A 20,276-nucleotide genomic window follows, 5' to 3' on the forward strand; every position below is an offset into this window, starting at 1 on the left:
TCTGAAAAGGGCTGCACATCGCAGAGCAAAGAAGGTCCCTTATTCAAATACTGCTTTGTGCCTCCCAGGAAAGAGATAAGGGGTTTTCCAAGAAACTGCCAGGAAACAGTGACACCGAGCTTTGGAGAAAGCATCATTCCTGACACAGATAACCTTTGCGGGGCCCCGTGTAAAGGCGTGCTCCTAAAAGATTATTATAGGTTCTTGCTTATAGCTGTAGCTGCCCCTTTTCAGCCCTGAGTCTAAGAAGAGAGCAGCACATCACAGAACCAAGTAATTCTTAGAATGGATGAAATTCCTAATAAATTACTTTGTTTAGATTTTACAGTTTCCTGTTGTAGGAAGCTTCACAAGTATGTTTCAGGAAATCAATTCTCAAGAATAACACAGGTTGGCAAAGGGAAAGTCATCAACCTAGGAATGTGGAGGGCCACATTTCACATGCTCTGGGACAAAATTCAAGGAATTCGTCCTTTAAAAACGATTATTTGATTCTTTTGTATCACCAAATGGCCTGTGTTTGTTTTCAATTGCCAAATTGTTTTACACTGTCTCACGGATCGGTGATTATGAACAGAATTGTCTCTCAAGGGACCCTGACAAACAGTTTAGGTTTGTAATAAGAAAAAAAAACCTTACTTCTTTTTAAATTAATTATTTTTTTAAAATATATTTTAAAATATTTTTTCAAGTTTATTTATTTATTTTGAAAGAGAGAGAGAAAGAGTGTGCAGGGAAGGGGCAGAGACAGAGGGAGAGAGAATCCCAAGCAGGCTCTGCACCGTCAGCACAGAGCCCGATGCAGGGCTCGATCCCATGAACCGTGAGATCATGACCTGAGCCAAAATCCGGAGTCAGACGCTTAACTGACTGAACCAACCAGGCGCCCCACCTACCTCTTTATTTACGGCATCATCCCCAAACCTAGATTGTTTTAGTTCAGTTAGATACAAAGGCATGGCTTTAAGTTACTGAATTCATGATTTGCTCTATCTTAAAAAAATAGCGAAACAGGAGTGGAACTCATCTTTTCAATTTGATAGGGATTCTTGCTTCTTCACTACCTGATTTCCTTCCTCTTAGATTTGTGAGTCCTTGAAGCAGGCATAGTCACATGGAACACCCATGAACTTAATTCCAGAGACATAATAGGAGAATGTGAGTCTAGAAGTTTCAGGTCTGGCCAAAACATTGAGCTCATTTATCTCAGGAATTTTATAGAATTAAAGGGCCTGTGGCCTTCCGTCCCACTTGACGCCTCTCTCCTAAGTGGAGCAGACAAAGGATGTGTCTAAGGATGACCTTCACCGCTGACATGTAGGTCAAACATATTTCCTGTTGATGAACTTTGATCTCGACCTGATTGCCACTGCCGTCCACATATTTGCTTATATCTGCCACGTTCATTTTCATCCATTTGAAAAAAAAAACCAGGCTTTTCTGTATGCTTTTTAAAGGAGGAATCTTGATCAAGCGCTTGTATGGAAACAGAATAAGGGATACAAACCGAAGAAAGCCACTTAAATATGATCAGAATGGTTATAAAAATGTTTAAACACCCCAAACGGCAGAGTCTGCTATGCTTATGAGGAATTCAGTTTGAGCTCTAAAAAATATTTATGCCCATTTTACGTGGCAAAGTCAGGAGCAACTGACCATGGAGCCCTGAAACAGAAAATTATTCCCTCTTAAAATTTTACAGGCTCCTCTGTAAAAATATAGTCAGGATCTGACTTGAAATTAACCTGGCACCAACAAAAAGCAATCTTTCCAGGGACTTCCACGGTGGAGAGCACACAAAGGGCTTGTAAGTTCAAAGAAAACCAGAGGGTAGCTTGTACAAGCCAGAAATCCAGAGTGACCACGCTTATTCCCAAAGGCCTCTCCGGCTTATATGTTCAGTGCGTGTTTATAGGAATTAGCAACACTTATCAGAGAAGAGACAACGTTTGTTATGTATGTTCACTAAGAAGATTAGGTCGGGCAGTACGGAAGGAAAATAAGAGTCAGCAGAACATTACTCCTTCTGCTTCTTAATACAATGGAGTATTCAGAAAGGTTCTGTTTGGAAAAAGAGTGTGGAGGAAACCATGGTTTCTTAGAAGGGCAAGGTTCTGTTCGTTCAACGGAGATGTCAGACTGGTCTCCGAGAATACGCCCTGGCTGAGGGCTGGTGCAAAGGGGCCGCTATATTTTCGGAAGAGGGACAGCACCAGCATGAGGTGAAACCTTTTTTCTAAGTAACGGATGGAGTGGAACAGGAGTCCCCTGTTGGGTAGCATATCAAAGCTCTTTCCCTCTTAAATTCATAAGAAACAAGCCCCAAATATTCTTCCTGTTTTGCTCCCTTGTATAAGCGTATAGAGCCCACATATGACAAAAATATCCTTACAAATCAATAAACCTAAGTATCTGCCTTCCAAGATTAATGTTATTATAAAGACAAATTGGACACTGGCTAGGAGGTGGGTCAAGCATGTGCAGTGGTAAACAGTTAAAAACCTCAGACTTTTGGCTGTTGGGCCTTGGACGCAGAACCATCAGAAAACCATTCTGGTAGTAATGTTTGGTGAGACCACAGTCTGTCTAAGAAACCGAATGAGGAGGGCAACCCCGTGTCCTGGCTCATCCCAATGCCGGGAGGCATCCTGGACTGAAATGCTTGGACCAAGACCCCAGCTGAAACTTCTTCTCCAAAAAAGGGGCAGACGGGCTTCCACTGAGTTATTTTTACACACTCACCTCACTTGTGTGTGACTTGGTGTTTTTAATAGAGAGTCCCTGAAACATTATGGGGTAGGGATGATCATCAACGGAGCTAGAAAATAAGGTGGAATTACATCTAAAAGCCATTTAAGAAAAAGGCCTCATTTTACCGAGTCTGATAAAAGCGGGGCTGTCCCGGGACAGCGAGGGAAGTGTCTGGGGCACCAACATCAGCCTGCTGGTGCCCTTGACTTACCATGACGATTCCTCCAGACTGCTCTGCTGTGCACATGCTCATGATGGGTGCCATGCCAATGGTGGTCCCTTGGAAATAAACCCCACTAGGAAACAGACAAAAAGCCACTCTTAATACGGGATGAAGTCATTTCCTAACGTTTGAGATTCTGTTGGACCTTCCTGCATCCCAGTAAGAGTCAGAGCAAGAAAAGGTACCCAAATGAAAACAGCCACACGAGGGGGTGTTTGCAGCTGATTTGGAGCCTCGGTTCCTTTAAAATTGACTTTGCATCGTGGCCTCCTACTCCTTTCAGATTTCTGTTTGCAAGACTCGGCCAACGACCAGCTGTGACCTTTGCTCTTACAAGTCGTATCCTGCCTATTCCCCGTGGACTGGAAGAAGCTGCTCCTTTTTGCTTTTGTTGTGGTTGTTTTTCATGATTACTTATTTATTTTTGAGACAGAGAGAGAGAGGGAGAGGGAGAGAGAAACCCAAGCAGGCTCTGCACAGTCAGCACAGAGCCTGACGTAGGGCTTGACCACAAACCGTGAGGTCGTGACCTGAGCTGAAACCAAGAGTCAGACACTTAACCGACAGGGCCATCCAGGCGCCCCAGGAGCTAGTCTTTTTGAACAATGCCTGCTAATGAAGCGCTGAGGCCATCACAGAAAATCACTGGTAACTAAATGAAATGCATGTGGTGGTTCACTAGACTTCCTGTTGTAGCTGAAGTTTGCTTTCCTGGGTGACGTTACAATTAGGCCAGAAACCCGAACTCTTTAAAGTGTGATGCTAACGTAGTTGGCAAAAGGGGAATCAGCAGAGAAATGACTGCTCCTCCGGAGTCAATGTAGAATAAACAGCCACAAAGCCTTACTACACCAGAAGGAAGTTTCCAGGAGGGGACGTTATGGCTCAGGTACTGGCTTCCCCCCCCCCCCCCCCCCCCCCCCCGCTGTGGATTCTTAACCTGATCAGTGAGACCAATGACACCAAGGCTTGTTTCATGCAAGCGTTGTTCATTCGACCCTCTTGCGTTACAAATTAAACATTGTTTGTATTTGTCAGGGGTGTCTGCGTGGCTCAGTCAGTGAAGTGTCCAAGGTCATTCCCATCTGTTAGAGAGAAATGGCATTGTGGGGCACCTGGGCGGCTCAGCCGGTTAAGCGTCCGACTTCGGCTCAGGTCGTGATCTTGCGGTTTGTGGGTTCAAGCCCCGCGTTGGGCTCTGTGCTGACAGCTCAGAGCCTGGAGCCTGCTTGGGATTCTGGGTCTCTCCCGCTGTCCCTCGGCCACTCACGCTCTGTCTCTCAAAAATAAATAAACATTAAAAAATTAAAAAAAAACCCCACATTGTTTGTATTTGTTGAATCTTCTTTAAGGGAATCTCTTTTAAATCTTTAAATGACTCACTCATGTTATCTTGGCCATGTACGTATGTAGGTATACACATACTGTTTGAAAAGTTAGTTATTTTGACAGCATTCAACTGGACAAAAGGGAGTAAGTATATATAAAACCTCATCTGTGTATGTATGCATGTATCTATCCATCCATCTGTCCATCCGTCCGTCCTTCATACTCATATGTACAGCAGTTGGGGTTACAGGTTTTGTATTTACATCCATATAGACCATTTTAACAGATACCATTATATATGCATATAAATAATGAGGTTATATAAGAGGCTAATTTATTTCCAGATGTTCAAGTTGGACAGACTCCGTTTGGGGAAAAAAAAATCAAAACAAAATACTCTGACTCAGAATATCTAAAATGTACTTTTAGTAGTTCAGGATTAATCAATGCATAAAATATGAGGCGACCACAAATATCCAAGGCGGGGAAAAAAAAAAACAAACAACCCTGTGAAAATGGCCAAAGTAAATTATCAGGGAATGCCAACAGCCTCGGTTTGTATGCAGGCATTTTCTAAAGTGAGGACGGGGTAAGAATGGTTTTTAGCTTTCTATAAGTTTTTAAGAAACTAGACACAATTTGCCTAAGACAAGTGTCTCTGACCCTGAAGCTTTCAATTCAGGGAAGTGAGCTACATGAGAACGTAAGAATAAGGTTTAAGGGTCTTAATAAAAAGTTTGTCACTTTGGGAAAAACGCACTCCTTACTAATTCAGTTTATGATTACACTTTTTTCCCTTTAAATATAAAGGTGTCCGAATATCTTTCTAATATAGTATGTTACATTATAGCTGTGTTTTCCCTCATTTTATTATCTCCGTGACACTTAGGGCTGTCTGCAATTTCCTTGTTCGTTGTCACCTTCTCCCAACGGACTGGGGACTCCTGAGAGCAGGGAGCCTTACAGTACTGGTCACCGTTATGTTAAAAGCAACTCAAGGGTGCTGGCTTCCTGATGGATGCTCAGTCCACAGCGATCGAAAGAATGCAGACCGCTGGGGTCCTCTGATCTAGAAAACCAGAGTCCTAGAGAAACAGGAGGAGGAATGAACATTTCCTCTCTCCAGGCATCTGGCAATAATCATCCTAATACATCGTCCTCACATCTTGCATAAACATTTTTCAGTAATAATGAAAGAAAATGAGTTTTTTTTTTTTTTAATCGCCTACTCGGGACAATTTTATATCAAGACAAAGACTAGAGAAATTTGCATAGAGGAAAACATCCAGGTGATGGAAAAAGAAAATAAGACGTCTCTTGGAGGGATAGGTTTCCTAGGGGGGTTCAAAGGGAGACGTTCCCAACAGACCCACAGTTTGGTCAGGATGGCGTGTGCCCCGCTGCTGTGGGCTGGGAAACACCCTTGTACAAGCCAGTGAGCTCTGCAGAGAGGCGTGCAGCTTCAGCGACTGCCAGGACAGGGGGCTGCTGAGGTCATGCGTTCTTCAAGCAAAGAACAGACCACGAACACCCTACCTGATAAGCTGGGCGTTGTCATGTGATTTTCGAGGTAGAAGCTTCATCTTTCTCCAGTCCAGGAATTCGTGGAGGCTTGTGAACGGGTCCTGACTAATCGAGCATTTGTCGATGTCATTCCATACCTCGACGCCCACCAGCACTATCCGAATGTTCAGTGGTCTGTAAAACTGACCGAGACAGGCATCCTCTGGGGATCACATTCATAAGAACTTCAAACGAAGGCTAGTACATATTTGCATGTTGTGAACCTCACTGACCCGGGTGAGAAAAATCCCTCTCTGCTCCCTTGTTCCTGTGGTGTTAGAATTTAAGAAATATTTGCAGTGTCTGATACAAAGTGATGTGTTAACTGGGTTTCCAATGTGGTTGGCCAGTTAGATGCCAAAGTTAATAGGCTTTTTGACGTCTGCCCTTATTGGTATGGAAGCACACGTTCCACACAGTTCACTGGTGATTTAAAATGTGCATATAGATGTGTTACTATTGCTAACATAGTCACATTATGCCTAAAGACAGCCAGTTAATAACTATGGCAAGAAAAACAATGAGGGAATTAGGCTTTTTCAGACACTGCCAAGGACAATAATTTGTTCCTTTTAAGCAAAACGTTCTACCTACGAGTTGCTGAAAATGAATCTGTATTAATTTTTTTTAGCAAAGACTCAGACTTGGCTGACACAATCACATTCTGTGCCTTGTAACCAACCTAGAAGGTTCTAATCAAATGAACAAATCAATATCTTTCGGAATAATAAAGGGATAAGCAGAACCCTTCTTCCGGAACTTCGTTGACCATTCTCCTCACAGCCAGAAGCTAGCTCACCAGAGGTGTCACAGGAAAGATCTTCTAAAGTAAGTTCCTCATTTACAGCCTTGTGATAGAAAGTCTCAGGTACCCTGCCCAAGGCAAGTATTGTCATTGCTATTCTGTCTCTCGTCTGTACACATCCCTGACTTCAACCTACAGCTCTCCCTCCACAAGCAGATCATCCTGGGTCAGAGGTAGGACGAGCAATTCTTCTAATGGCTAAGGGATAGTTTTATCCAGGGCGAGATGAGTGGTCAGGGCAGAGGGAAGAACTCCGTGTTGCCCCCAACTACTTTCCTGCCCCTTAAGTGCGTTATGCTAAGGAGGTGGCTCTGTGCCCAGGCCCCGGGGGTTGAGGACACGGGATCACCTGGCTGGCTGTAAAATCTTCCAACGCCCATGAGGGGTGAGGTGGTACACAATGGGAAGGTCCTCATTTTCTGAGACGCCCGGTAACCAGGCAGAAACAGGTGACTGATGACAGCAGCCAAAGTTAAGCTCCAGGTGTTAGCTCGTCCCATTTTTCCTCTACCAGGATCCGGGCCAACAAGTAACACAAGTCACAGAAGCTCCGCATTTGATGGTTAAGCCCCATTCCAATGTGGTGAGCCAGAGGGCAATCAGCTACCCAAGTGTGAGCCTCTGACCCTGGTGCTGAACCCGCGGAGGGCAGGCTCGCCGTTTCCCCTGCTCGTCTCCCCGCGGTCATCTGGTGAGCACAAGGGTATGACTGGGACACAAGCTACATCGCAGAACGTCAACTGGGTTTCAAGCAGATGACAATTATGGGCATTACATTAATAAGTTCATGAGACAATGCTTTGACCCAAATGCTGCCCAACAGCTTGTTTTTAATCAAGAATTGCTCGGTCTGTGATATGTGGAATTTAAGAAACAAAACAGATGAACATATGGGAGGGAAGAAAAAAAGAGAGAGGGAAAGAAACCATAAGAGACTCTGAATGACAGAGAACACACTGAGGGTGGATGGAGGGAGGTGGGTGGGGGATGGGCTAGGTGGGGGATGGGCAGGAAGGAGGCCACTTGTGATGAGCCCTGGGTGTTGTATGTAAATGATGAACCACTGAAATCTACTCCTGAAACCAATACTGCAATTAACCAATAGTTCATTAAAGGAAATAAGAACTTAAAGTAATTAGAGAGAGAGGGGGAAAAAAAAGCATTGCTTGGTCTTGTCTGTGGTATCCACCCGTAAGCTCCCAGCCCAGGCTTCCTGGGCTGAATGAAGTTCCCGGACTCCTCTGGAATCCTGACGGCATGCGTCTTGGCTGCTGCCTTTTGACAGAGGGACCACACTTCCCACTGTGTCAGGCACAAAGGTAACAGTGATCAGGAGGCAGATGGGTAAGAAGTCCAGTGCCTATGCCCACACCGCCTTGCTATGCCACAACCTCAGAGCCAATGCCCTGTGTGGGCTTCAGGGTTGTCACCTGTAAAGGGGACACTGTTTGCCTCCGGCGAGGGCTGTATGGAAGGGTCACTAAGGTCTGTATGGGACTACGTGTCATTGTTTCTCAGAGCTGACGTTGGTGCTGGCCCACCAAGGAGCTTTTCGGACCATGACGGGTTACCATTTCTGCTGGCTCTCTCGGGTCACATCCTTACAACAGACTTCACACGTCAGCATATCACACACGGTCCTTCCTCTCCAAATCGGCGTCACTGAGCAAGTGTCGTGCGTGCTACTCCTCCTGAGTCATCATACACAATCCTGCCTGCTGGGAGTGTTCTTCCCAGGCTGCTGATGGCTGATACCCGTAACCACAGCGGACACTCAGCGAGCACTTACTACGTCCTCGGCGCAGCACTCAGGACTTTCCACGCCGCGGCTCTCTTAGCGCTCACGACGGCTCCATGAACCAAGAGTTAGCATTAACCCCGTTTTACACTCAGAGACACCGAGACCTGGAGGCTCGAGGCACGACTGGCGTGGCCGGGATGTGGACACGAGCAGAGTGGGCCTGGTGCCCAGATTTAAACCGCTAGGTAGCACGGCCACTTCTGTGCGAGTGCTCAGGCTCCCTTCCAAGATGACCCACTGTGACTGCAGGCCTGGGGAGACGCTCGACGGGGGCCTGGCAGCTGTCTGCCTGGCCCACGCAGCCCAGGATGGGGGTGGACACGATCCAAGAGCGGTGGCATCGATTCGCCCACGAACGCAGCGGCGACAAGGATTTGCTCGGCTCCTGCTGAGTGCCGGGCTCAGCAGGGGCACCAAGAACAAGGATGAGGGTCCCTTGCCCTTGCTCAGAGGTCAGCAAGAGGCTCAAGGCTGGGGACTCCTGGCCATTAGGACAGTTCACTCCAACAGACTGAACTCCCAAGAGAGGGCAGAAACCAGGGATTCAGAGGGGGCTGTGCTTGAGGGCTCAAGGGAGGCTTTCTGGAAGAAACGGATCTGAAAAAAATGGGTGGAATTAAAGGGAAGCCCCTGAGGGGTCCGACACGAGAACTCGCATCCTTCAGGCAACCGGCTCGGGAGAGGGGGAACAAAGACTCCCGTGAGAGGGGAGGTACCTGCAGAAATGAAACGCACGGAAGACCAGCCCTTCCAGAAGTAGGTCACAGAGGGTCAGCGCTAACGGACCTGCGGCTGGTGCTAACTTCTTGAGAAGACGTGGGACAGACTGGAGGTGAGAGGTTAAAGAGGCGAAGCCTGGGCGATCACACGCGTCAGGGCTCTGCCCTGCCCTGCCCTGCGGGATCAGGACCTGGGGAACATCCCTCGGCTCCAGCGCCCAGGCCTCGCTCTCGCCTCTGAGCATCAGACCCGCCTCCTGTGTTTTACTTACGGGGGTGGGGGGTGGGGGGGAGTGGCCTGGAGGTTTCAGAAGGTCACCTTTGCAATAAATCACTGCCTGGTCTTTCGGCCTGGGCTGTCATTCTCCCCCTTCCCTTCAGGCCAACGCAGCCTGCCGGACAGCTGTTAACGTGAAGTTGCCCCTGGAGCGGTCGTTTTGGGGCCAAGATGCTGTCACTTGCAGCGATGCAAAACTGAACCTTGGAACACTGGCCAGAGCCCAGGGCTCCTCAGTGAGCAGGTTCGGAGGCACAGAGCATCTGGAGGAGCCCGCGGACCCCCAGCAGGGGCCTCGGGGTCTGCTGGGGGCGGCCCGCCTACGGGTGCTCAGCAATTGAACTCTCTCTCGGCCAGAAACACAAGAACAGCCAGGCTGGCAAATTCCATGCAGTCCGTCAGGTCTTTTCCGAGGTATGTTGTTCTCTGATTACCGGTGCAAGTTATTAACAACCCCCCAGTTGCCAAGGTGCCCGGGCAGCGATGCCTTTGGAAACTTCCAGGCAACTCCAACGTGCAGGCGGGTGTGAGAAGCCGTTTTAGACCGAGAGCCAGCACCAGACAGCTTGATGGCTCTGTTCCGCGGGGTGCGTGGAGAAGGGCAGGTGCTCACACAGCTTCGCCCTCTGCTTGTGGACAGGTAGTGTACGGAGTGTTGCTGAGCACACACTCCCGGGATTAGACCAGGCTTCTGGGGTTTCCTCTAGGTCTGAACCACCTTTGCCAAGGTTGGTTGCCAAAACTCCCAACCTCTTTGAATGGGGGGGGGGGGAGCGGGGAGATATTCCAATAGCCGAATGAACCGAAAGCCAATGGCCGTGTCTCCGGACCTTGGAGCCCGCGTGTCCATTATAAACGACAGCCTGCCCTCGGCGGGGGGGGGGGGGGGGGGGGCACTGGGGAGCAACTCGGGGAGACCTGGGAGGAGACGCACTTAGGAGTTCCCCAGAGGGTTGGATGCGTCCTACAGGTTTTCCGGCTCTGATGGAGGAGGGTTCCCCTCACGCTGGGTCTCTGGCCAGAAGGGAGTCTGGAGGGAGATGTAGCCCCAGGCCACCGCGGTCCAGACAGCGTGCATCTCCTGTAGCCATTCCAGGCCCGGGAATTCTGTGCTCAGAGGAAGGGGAAGTCCGAGTTCCAGCCCAGGACCAGAGGCAGAACCGATGTCACTGCCAAGTCAGACGAGGTGTGTTTCATTCCCTGCAGCTCGTTTCTAAACATTTACGTGATCTGAGTGATTTAATTACCCCAAGAAGAACTTACCTTGTCAACGTGATTAGCGATCTCTATTAATCGCTGCTTAACTTTTTCCAGATCTTTTCCTTGCCTCTGAAACTTAATAATTTTAAATGTCAGCATTAATAACGGCAAGAATATCCATCGAATCTCATCTTCCCAGCTCCTGGAAATGTGAAGTCTTGGGCTTCACACACCACCCGGGGCCCTCCCCAGTTTACAGTGAAATGAGTTCCCATCCTGATGAGTAAATTTCCCTGTCTGGGGACTTTCTGAAACTCCCTGAAATTTGCCCAAGCCAAGCGCTCAGGAGACAGCCACTTCTGCGATTTTTCCAGCCTCACAAATGGTGGAGGCTGTGACATGTTTTGGCGGAGAGAACAGACAGCGAGAAGGCAGTCCAAAGCCATTTTTCATATCATCAACTTGATTTTAACATCCTCAGAAATTTCCTTTATATTTGTTTTTAAAAAAGAAACAGTGAAAGGAATAGAAGCTCATGGCCACCGGTCAAACAAGGCAGAGGAGGAGGGAGAAAAGTTAATGAGGTCCCCTTCTCCCCTCAAATCTGACCTTCCTGAACGGGAACAGTTTTCTGGGAAACGGTCGAGCCTGTTTCATTCGTAGGTGTCGAGTGAGTTCACGAGAAAAAGTCACCTCACCCAGACCATGTGGCAGAGGTGAGGAAGGAATTCAGAGAAGATCATCTCAAAACAGCTCACCGGAAACCAACGAAAGGAAGAAAGCTAACGCAGCAACCGAAGCACACAGTCAGTTTTTCTGCCGTGTCCCTGCAGCCTGCATTCGTTAATTCATTTCGGTTTGGGATGCGTCGGACATTTTTAAACCCAACTTTCCCCCCAAATGCTGTAGAATACCTTCTTAAGCCATCTGCCATTTCCCCCGAATACTTCTGTTTGGGGACCTTAGCCACAGGGCCGTCCTGCCTTTACTGCAGCCCTTGTCATTATTTTGGATTATCAGGTGCATTTGTAATATTTCATACGTTGTAATACTAGGAAACCGCTTCAACGGGTTGTTTCCAATGCTTTTAAGGGCTCATAGAGAATGAGGTTAATCAGGGCGAGGGATAACTTGCTCAATATTTTCTTCTCCCTATTTCTGTTTTTAACCAACTGTACCGAGAAGTTTTATAAAGCTCTTACCTCTCGGTTGTCCGCGACAATAACCAGCTCTACGTACTTGGTCATCTTGAGGGTCTCTCTTTTATGCTGCCAAAAGTAAACACGGCCTTTAATTTCCCATAACACCTCTCCGCGGCTTCCAGAACACTGCCCGTATCTCTGGACCCACACCCTTTAACTGAGGCGAGAGACTCCTCACCACCGCCACCGGCCCTACCCCTGTCCCCTCTGAAGTTCACCTCCAACCCCGACAACCTCTGGAAAACCTTCTCCACGTGGGTGACCGGCTTCCATTTCCATCCGGGAAATCCTTCAAGAGGAATCCCGCCTGCCCTCTGACTCATTGATGGCGGCGGGACGAGAACGAGTCAAGAACGTTATTACACGAAACATGCACGTAGACGAGTCAGACCAAAGCAACTCTCCGGAACCCCAGCCAGCCGATGGCCATTCATTCTGAGCCACCTGCGGCACATGTGAAGATCACTACAGAAGACGATGCCATCCAGTGTCTCATGTGTGTCGCCTTCCCCTCTATGGCCTACTTTTGGGGGCAACACTGAATAGCCCGTTTCAGGCAGCTTACTCCTCGGGGCCGATCATGCGAAAATCTAGTTAGAAGCAAAGGACGAGTGGTCCGGACAATGGGGGACGGCCAGGCTGGAACAGAGTCGGGCAAGAAGGAGGTGCTAAGGGTAAAACCAGAAAGGATCAAGAGTAGCAAGAAACAGTGTCAAGAAAGGAAGAACGGAAAGACTGAACTCCAGGCCCTGGAGAAGGGGGTTTGGGGAGGGTGAAGGAGCAGAGAGGAATAGAGAGACTGTGCACCAAGGGGCAGGCACGGAGGAGAGGGCGATGGCAGACGTATGACTAGTGAAGGCAGCCTCTGAAGTGGGTTACATTTTAATCACGCTTCCTCAAAAAACATTTGCACTCTTCCATGAATTACTGGGAGAATCCCAAAGGCACTTTTAGGAGAAAAAGAGCAATTCCTGGAGGGTGGTCTCAAAAGCACACATGAAAAACAAACAAAAAAAAAAACCAAAGACTTCTGCTTCTGCAATGAAAGGCAGTTGGAGGAAACGGGGGTCGAGCTGGGTTTGGTCCCCGCGATGGACGGGCTGGTGTCTGCATTAACGATCTTGCTGCCCGGTTAAAGCTCTCGTGCTCTGGCCATGCTTTCAGACAACGGCACAAATGACCAAGGCATGCTTTGAATCAGCTTTCCAGTCACATAAGCCCGAGGGAAACATCTTTTATAAAACAAATCCCCATCAGTCCGGGATCTTCAAAACAGGATTTTTACAAGAAAAATGTTTGTATCATAGCAGTGTTCCTGCTCGCCGCCCAGCTGTGCTGATTCATGAATTTAGGTATCCCTCAAGAAATCTGGAAACCGTATGGAAGAGGGAAAAGGTATCATTTCTCATATTTTTACCACGTTATGAGAAAAGAAGTCAAGCTTCATGACCATGTGTTACAGGCAGGCTTTATGGTGATAGCTGTGGACTCAGACGGGAGAAAAGATTAGCCCCGGCCGTACCCGCTTGTGTACCCCAAATGCGACACCTTTGGAAGAGGTGAAGATCTGGCCCTTTTCCCTTATCGCGGTGTGAAAGACGCAGAAGTCTCCTTTTCTCCCACGACTCTGCGATTAATCATGAACAGATTCAGCGAATCCTCCAGGAGAAAATACAGCTCTATCACAGAAGAAATGAATTAATCTCCTGTTGAAAAACTCGCAGGAAGGGCCTTGGTTGTTCAGGCACTTACACCTTTCAGACCACGAAGGGGTGAAATGAATGACCAGGGGATTTTTCCAAGTGGCCTTGGATCATCATTTAGAAAATACACAATTCCAGATAATGAAAACAAACACATGAACGCAATTTTCCTGTCTCTGCAGTTTTCAGAGGAGTCCAGATTTTCTCATGAATTCAGAGAATTGCAAGCTCAGAGAGAAGCCTAACCACATAATAATAAAAAGCCATGGGGGAGGGGCCGGCTCATGGCCGCGAACATTCATTCCTCCGTCAGCGGCACACAGAGAGGCTTAAATTACCTCCGCATGATTTTGACCTATCTGGGCCGTCCAGTTTAAAAAAAAAAAAAAATCGTATGTAAAATTTTTGATATGCAGAGCAACATTTGAAACTGGTTGCTTGATTGAATTTTCACTGTCGGGGTTATAAACAAAAGCCCTTCCCCAAACAGACAGGAACATAATAAGCCCCTGAACGTGGCCCAACAGTCTCGGTTCCAAGGTGGAGACCGAGGCGTTCTCGGAGTCTTGCTCAAGAGGGAACCAGTTCCTGGGCCTCTTGAAGTTGTCACAGCCAAGTTCCCGGAGACAGAATATCCCCCAACATGCTACAGCAAGAACTTTGGCCCTGGGGACTTAACCCAACCCAAGTCAGAAAAACAAGCTGAGATTAGGGTTTCGATAAACTCTCATCGAACCTCCTTCCCCATAGGGGCCAGACTATTTGTGTATCATTACTCGCCCCACAAGTATTTACTGCAGCTCTGTGTTCGGCGTGATGTTAGGTGCTGGGGATACGGGGACGGACAAACAACCTAAGTTAAAGTGCTCACGAGGCTCACGTCCCAGGAGGGGCCGGGGGATGGGGTGACAATAAAAAGTTAGCAAAAATACGGCTGAGTCTGTGGAAGGTGCTGTTGCCATGAGGTTAAAGATGGCGGCGTGCGACTAAAGCGGCTGCGACCTAAGGAAGAGAAGTAGGTATGTGTGGAGGAACAGTGTTCAGACAGATGGAACAGCAACAGCAGAAGTCCTGAGGCTGGGAGATCAGGCGGTGTTAGAGCAACAGGCAGGACGGCTCCATAGTCTAGAGCGGAGGGAGGGTTGCGGATGAGACGTGCATGGGGCAGGGGCCACGGAAAGGAGGCTGAAGGTGACCTGAGAGCAACAGGGAGTCCCTGCATGTGAGGTTCTAAAAATATCACTCTGGCTGCTGGGAGAACGGATTATTGGAAGACGATGGTGGAAGCCAGGAGTGCAGGTGATGGCTGGCGACCGCTGGGACAGCAACCATGGAGATCAGTGAACGGCCTCCAGCTGACTGGGCTAAAACCACCACCAAGAGACAGTAACAACGGAGCCCGGGCCAGTGTCTCCAAGGGTGGCAAGATTGGCAAATTAAACAGATCAAAAGTTTGGTGTATCTGCCTCTGAGTAGAGAAGGGTCATTGTTGGCTTGCGCGAGGCTCTTGCCTTGACTCCGAGGTCACTTTGTGAGTATTTAGAAGCCGAGCCCTGGTTCCCGCTGTGTGAGGTCTTCTCCTGCATCCTGGCAGTGACTTGCGTGGGGGTGAAGCACACGGGCAGCGTGGGGGGACAGCCTCCGGGGCCCGGCCAGGACGCGGGCTGCAGAAACGACCAGCCGAAGAGGCGAGAAGCAAGAAGAACGGGCTCAGTCCGGTGAACTGAATGTTAATGGGACAAGTGGAGTTGAGTCCAAAACGCCAGTGGCACCAGCGAGATCTGTTATGTATTTATCCAGGGTCTTCATCGATTTGGGTCTTAATAGGAATCCACACCTGGAGATTCTGGGGGTTCGGCTCACACTGATGGATGCTCAGGACTCAGGGCCAAAGAAGCAGCTGTGGAACTGCCTCCGTTACCTACCAGCAAGATCTACGAACGAACGACCAAGGGAGGGATGGATATGCAGATGGTTATGTCAGAGAGGAATTATGTTACGCCTGCTGCAATCAATGAGGTCACGTGGTTCTGGCCACTTCCGGAGACTCCACTATCCTTAGGCTCTGCAGAGGACGGGTAGGATTATTGCCACTCCTGTCACCACCGCAACTGTGTCTTCTACCAAACCAATAGGAGAGGCTGTCTAGAAATCAAAAGCGGTAGCCCTGGCCCGTTTCCGAATGGCTACTTTTTTCTTTTTCTTTTTTTAATGTTTATTTATTTTTGAGCGAGAGAAAGAGCGTGAGCAGGGGAGGGGCAGAGAGAGAGGGAGACACAGAGTCTGAGGCAGGCTCCAGGCCCTGAGCTGTCAGCACAGAGCCCGATGCGGGGCTCGAACCCACCAACCCCGAGGTCGTGACCTGAGCCGAAGTCGGACGCTCAACCGACGGAGCCCCCCGGGCGCCCCCGAATGGCTACGTTTGAGGAAACACGGCAGGGTCTCCCCGACCAGCTCAGCAGCCTGAGCAAACACTGTTTGCCAGAGGAGCTATCGCCTTTTGCATCTGACTCATAATTACCCACACTAACGGAGGGGAACCGCAGCACAGATAATCCCCAAAGAGAGGATAATTCAAACACAATTTACATGTGCCTTTGGGCCGTATTATGTGATTTTCCTCCTGTAGCAGATTTACCAAGCCTTCGCCTATAGCTTGCTCAGGCCGGTGTTCAAATGAGCTTGCATTCTCGAATGGCTGGTTGACGGGCAGGGAAGGAGGGCGGTGAGTCTACAGGACAGCCGAGCGGCAGGGGCTCCGCGGGTTGCGGGGGCGCGATCTGACTGCGAAGCTGGAGACGGCAGGCTCCCTGCCAGGAGCAACCTGTTGGTCCTCACTAACACCGAATGTAGAGCCTTGTAAAAATGACAAACAATACCTCAGGCTCACAGTATAGCCAGTGCAAACCCTGAGCGCTGATTTATTCCTGCTGCTCCGGGCAGGAAAACGCACGTATCTGCAGAAAAATCTCAGCCTGCAAACCAATCTCTGCAACAGTCACCAGAAAATGCTGGGCGAAGCCGAGGGCGGTCACCGTAGTGCATACACAAGAGGAGCAAGCCGCAGTGACATTGATTTTGTGGAGCATAAAAGAAGGAGGCTGTAAGTGAGGCAGGTGAGCGGCACGTGACTCGAATGTGCCCCTTTCGTATTTACCCGAGAGGCCGTCCCAGACCATCTCGCCCGCCGTTCCAGTTCCCAAGGAGTCCCCTTCTTTGAAAATGACCTTTTTGTCTCATTTTCATTATGTAGATGGACTTGAAGTCACAGACATTTTCTCTTTCATGAAAACAATCGCAGCGACTTCTAGAGCAAAACGTTGAGGACGGAGCCTTTGCTTTTCAATTTAAAGGTTCACTTACACCCCAATACGCATTGTTAACAAAACGGCGCTGCTGGTCTGGTTTTCTGCCTTCCTTCTGAAGCCAGAAGGACTGGAGATTACGGTGCCAATCGCAGGTTGAGAGAGCCCTGAGCTTAAAGAGTGAAAATGTGGCTGGCGGGCGGAGACCCAGGTCGTACTTCCGCACGAAATGGCAAACGTACTTGAGTGTCATTGACGCCGTCAGGTTGTAAATCTTGAAGCACGGGTGCCGGGGTCTCAAAGCAAAGCACCTCCAAAGCCAAATGCAAATGTTCTACTTGTTTATGACTGGAAGAGCTACCGATGCATCACCTCCTCTCTGAGGTCTGGAATGGAAGGCAAGAGTGTCGCAAGAGTGAAAGAAACGTGCCCTGGGGACCACAGAGGCCAGACTTTGTGACTCCAGCTCTTAAATTTGTCACTCTACCGTGCGGGTGGGGGTGGGGGGGAGGGATGCAAAAAAGCAGGATGAAAACTCCCTGGAACTGCCGTAGGCAGGTGTGTGTAGGGGGGCGGATTTTTCAAGCTTTGCTCCCTGCGGGGGGGACGTTCAGTCTCCACCACTGAGTCTCAGTGTCAAGGTGGGCCACAGTCCCAGACGGGGGTTCTTACCCTTCTGCGTGATGCACAAGAGAAGGAAGAAGAGTGGCAAGCACCTGTCATAGAAAATCTTGTGAGCAGGGGCTCCCGGGAGGCTCAGTCGGTTAAGCGTCCGACTTCAGCCTAGGTCACGATCTCGCCATTCCCAAGTTCGAGCCCCGTGTCGGGCTCTGTGCTGACAGCTCAGAGCCTGGAGCCTGCTTTGGATTCTGGGTCTCCCTCTCTCTCTCTACCCCCCCTCCCCTGCTCATGCTCTGTCTCTCTCTGTCTCAAAAATAAATAAAAACATTAAAAAAAAATTTAAAAATAAATAAACATTAAAAGAAAGAAAATCTTGTAAGCATATTAAAATTTTTTTTTAATGTTTGTTTATTTTTGGGAGAGAGACAGAGAGAGAGAGAGAGAGGTGCAGAGAGAGAGGGAGACACAGAATCCGAAGCAGGCTCCGGGCTCCACACTGTTAGCACGGAGCCCAACTTGAGGCTCGAACCCACGAACCGTGAGATCATGATCTGAGCCAAAGTCAGACGCTTCACCAACTGAGCCACCACAGTGCCCCTAAAATCTCGCAAGCATATTAAGAAATAGAGGATGTTAGGGTCACACAGGCAGAAGACCAGGATGGAGAGAATCAACGACATCAAAATGAAGGCGAGGGGCACACTCTCTAGTCACAGCTGCGAGGGATATTTTACGAAGGAGAAGAAATCATTTAGGATAATGTTTACTGGTGGAACTCAGACAAATGACTGGGAATGAACGAAGGGGAATGATATGTATGGAATGTTGAATGCTAAGCAGTGTAACATTCAAAGTCAGGAAAGACAAAATGTGCTGTCTGTGAAGTGGGACCCTGAAGAACATGTCCCTGGGCCATCTAATTATCACACATTTGACATCATATTTATGAATTCCTGATTTCTTGTCAAAAGGGGGACAGGAAAGCCAGAGATGAAAAATCAGGAAGTTGTTGACAACTTCCTATCTGGTTGTGCTCATTGAAAGGCAGGGCCCCAGCCAAATGTGGCTACCCTCCTCCTTTTTTAAGAGAGTTCACGGGGTGCCTGGGTGGCTCAATCAGTTAAGCATCTGACTTCAGCTCAGGTCATGATCTCGTGGTTCACGAGTTTGAGCCCCGCGTCGGGCTCTGTGCTGATGGCTCAGAGCCAGGAGCCTGGTTCGGATGCTGTGTCTCCCTCTCTCTCTCTGCCCCTTCCCTACTCACACTCTGTCTCTCTCAAAAAATAAACATTAAAAAAAAATGACACCCCAGTAAAAAATGAATACATTTGTGCACGTTTAAAAAAAAAAAAAGAGCGTCTGCTCTGGCTCGTGGGGCCCACATAATGCTAGACGTAAAAGGGTCAGGCAGTCATTTGGGGTGGAGGTTTCGTGGTATTGCCCACGGGCTGTTGAGGCCTCTGTGTTTCTGTCCACTTAGTGGGGAGGGAGGTTAGCGGCCCAGACTCCATCAGGCAATGACTCTTTCCACTTCTGTAGCAGAAGGAGAGACCTTTGATGAGCAGGCCCAGGAGCAGGTGGCCAGAAAACACAGAGAGCGGGGACGGTCTTGGGGAGGAAGGCCAGGCATTGGCATCACGGACCGGGCTAAGCAAGGCTCCTCAGCAGCCCTGCGTGGCCAGGACTCTGGTCACCTCTGCACGGGCACGCAGGCAAAGACCGGGAATGGTACGCAAATCACAATGAAGACCCTATTTGTAAACAGACTGGGGGATGAAGAAACCTCCAGATTGTCTTTCTCCTGTAGCAGCAGAACTGCTGGCCAAGGGCAGGTGAGGGCCTGTTCTTGCCTTGTTTACGGAGGCGGGTGCAACGGTGGGGGTGTGACCGTGGGTCCGGGCCCCCGTAGGTTCAGACACGTAACGAAGGGTGATTTTGTCGGCCTCTGAGCCCGACTTTATCATAGGTTAATGACGCCGAGACTGACATTTGCAAAACAACGATGGAGGTTTCAGCATCTGGGTTCGCTCTGCACAGGTGATGGCAACCGCTCCAGATAAAGCGGGTAACTCCATCCCGCAGACACAACACCCAGACAGCAGAATTCCTCCAGATGCCCTCGCCCTGGGTGCCCCCAGCTGGAGTCCCCACGCCCCCAGGAGCACGGCCTTGGTTTCCCCTACCCTTCTTGCCCACGTCTGGGAGGGCGGCGGGAGCCTGGTCTCTGCAGCCGGGGCAGACGTGCCGTGATGTGATCCGCAGGACCCCCAGGTGCCTCTCAGGTTCTCCACCGGGAAGAGCTTGTATTCATTGGTTTCATTTTTCATTGGTTCCAAGAGATACGTGTTATTTTCAAATGTAATAAGTCCCCTGTTGAAAAAGAAAGAAGGAAAAAAGTATATAATTTTTAAAGGTAGCTTCTTGTTTATGGCCAAGGCCCTGTTCTTAACAAGGGAAGGAATGGCAGGAGGAAGGCCAATTTATTTATATCCTCGGGTTTTAAGGCCATTTCTGTGCAACATGTTTGCATGGATTTTCTTCTTGCAAATGTTTTGAAAACAATCCGGGAAATTTTTTTTGTTTCAAATATATTTCACGGTAAAGAATAGACTGCATTTAGCCTCTCTCTATTTTTTTTTTAATTTCAATTTACAATTTTTTTTTTTTTTTTTTTTTTTACTGGCAAAAAGAGTTGAGAGAAACGATGTTTCCTCTGCCTTGGAAAATAACTCTATCTGAATTAGCAGGTGTGATTCGGGAGGGAAATCTTTTTCTTT

General features: G+C 48.8%; 1 protein-coding gene and 1 long non-coding RNA gene across 2 annotated transcripts in view; one reads left to right on the forward strand and one right to left on the reverse strand.

Moving 5' to 3' along the window:
• The window catches only part of ADAM12 (ADAM metallopeptidase domain 12), a 353,237-nt gene that overhangs the window by 81,894 nt on the left and 251,067 nt on the right, over window positions 1-20,276 (reverse strand). The window contains exons 6-10 of the mRNA XM_086681149.1: window positions 19,683-19,869; window positions 11,871-11,936; window positions 10,732-10,803; window positions 5,840-6,009; window positions 2,963-3,047 (exon numbers count right to left, since the gene is read on the reverse strand). Of these exons, the coding sequence (XP_086537275.1) occupies window positions 2,963-3,047; window positions 5,840-6,009; window positions 10,732-10,803; window positions 11,871-11,936; window positions 19,683-19,869 (580 nt within the window). The remainder of the gene's footprint in view (window positions 1-2,962; window positions 3,048-5,839; window positions 6,010-10,731; window positions 10,804-11,870; window positions 11,937-19,682; window positions 19,870-20,276) is intronic.
• LOC147576228 (uncharacterized) overlaps window positions 1-20,276 on the forward strand; it is a 33,241-nt gene that overhangs the window by 9,005 nt on the left and 3,960 nt on the right. The window contains exon 2 of the long non-coding RNA XR_015241918.1: window positions 19,039-19,331. This is a non-coding gene — a long non-coding RNA (uncharacterized LOC147576228). The remainder of the gene's footprint in view (window positions 1-19,038; window positions 19,332-20,276) is intronic.

Source organism: Puma concolor, chromosome D2, assembly GCF_028749965.1.
Source record: "Puma concolor isolate L17-30 chromosome D2, mPumCon1.1.hap2, whole genome shotgun sequence".
NCBI classification, from domain to species: Eukaryota; Metazoa; Chordata; class Mammalia; order Carnivora; family Felidae; genus Puma; species Puma concolor.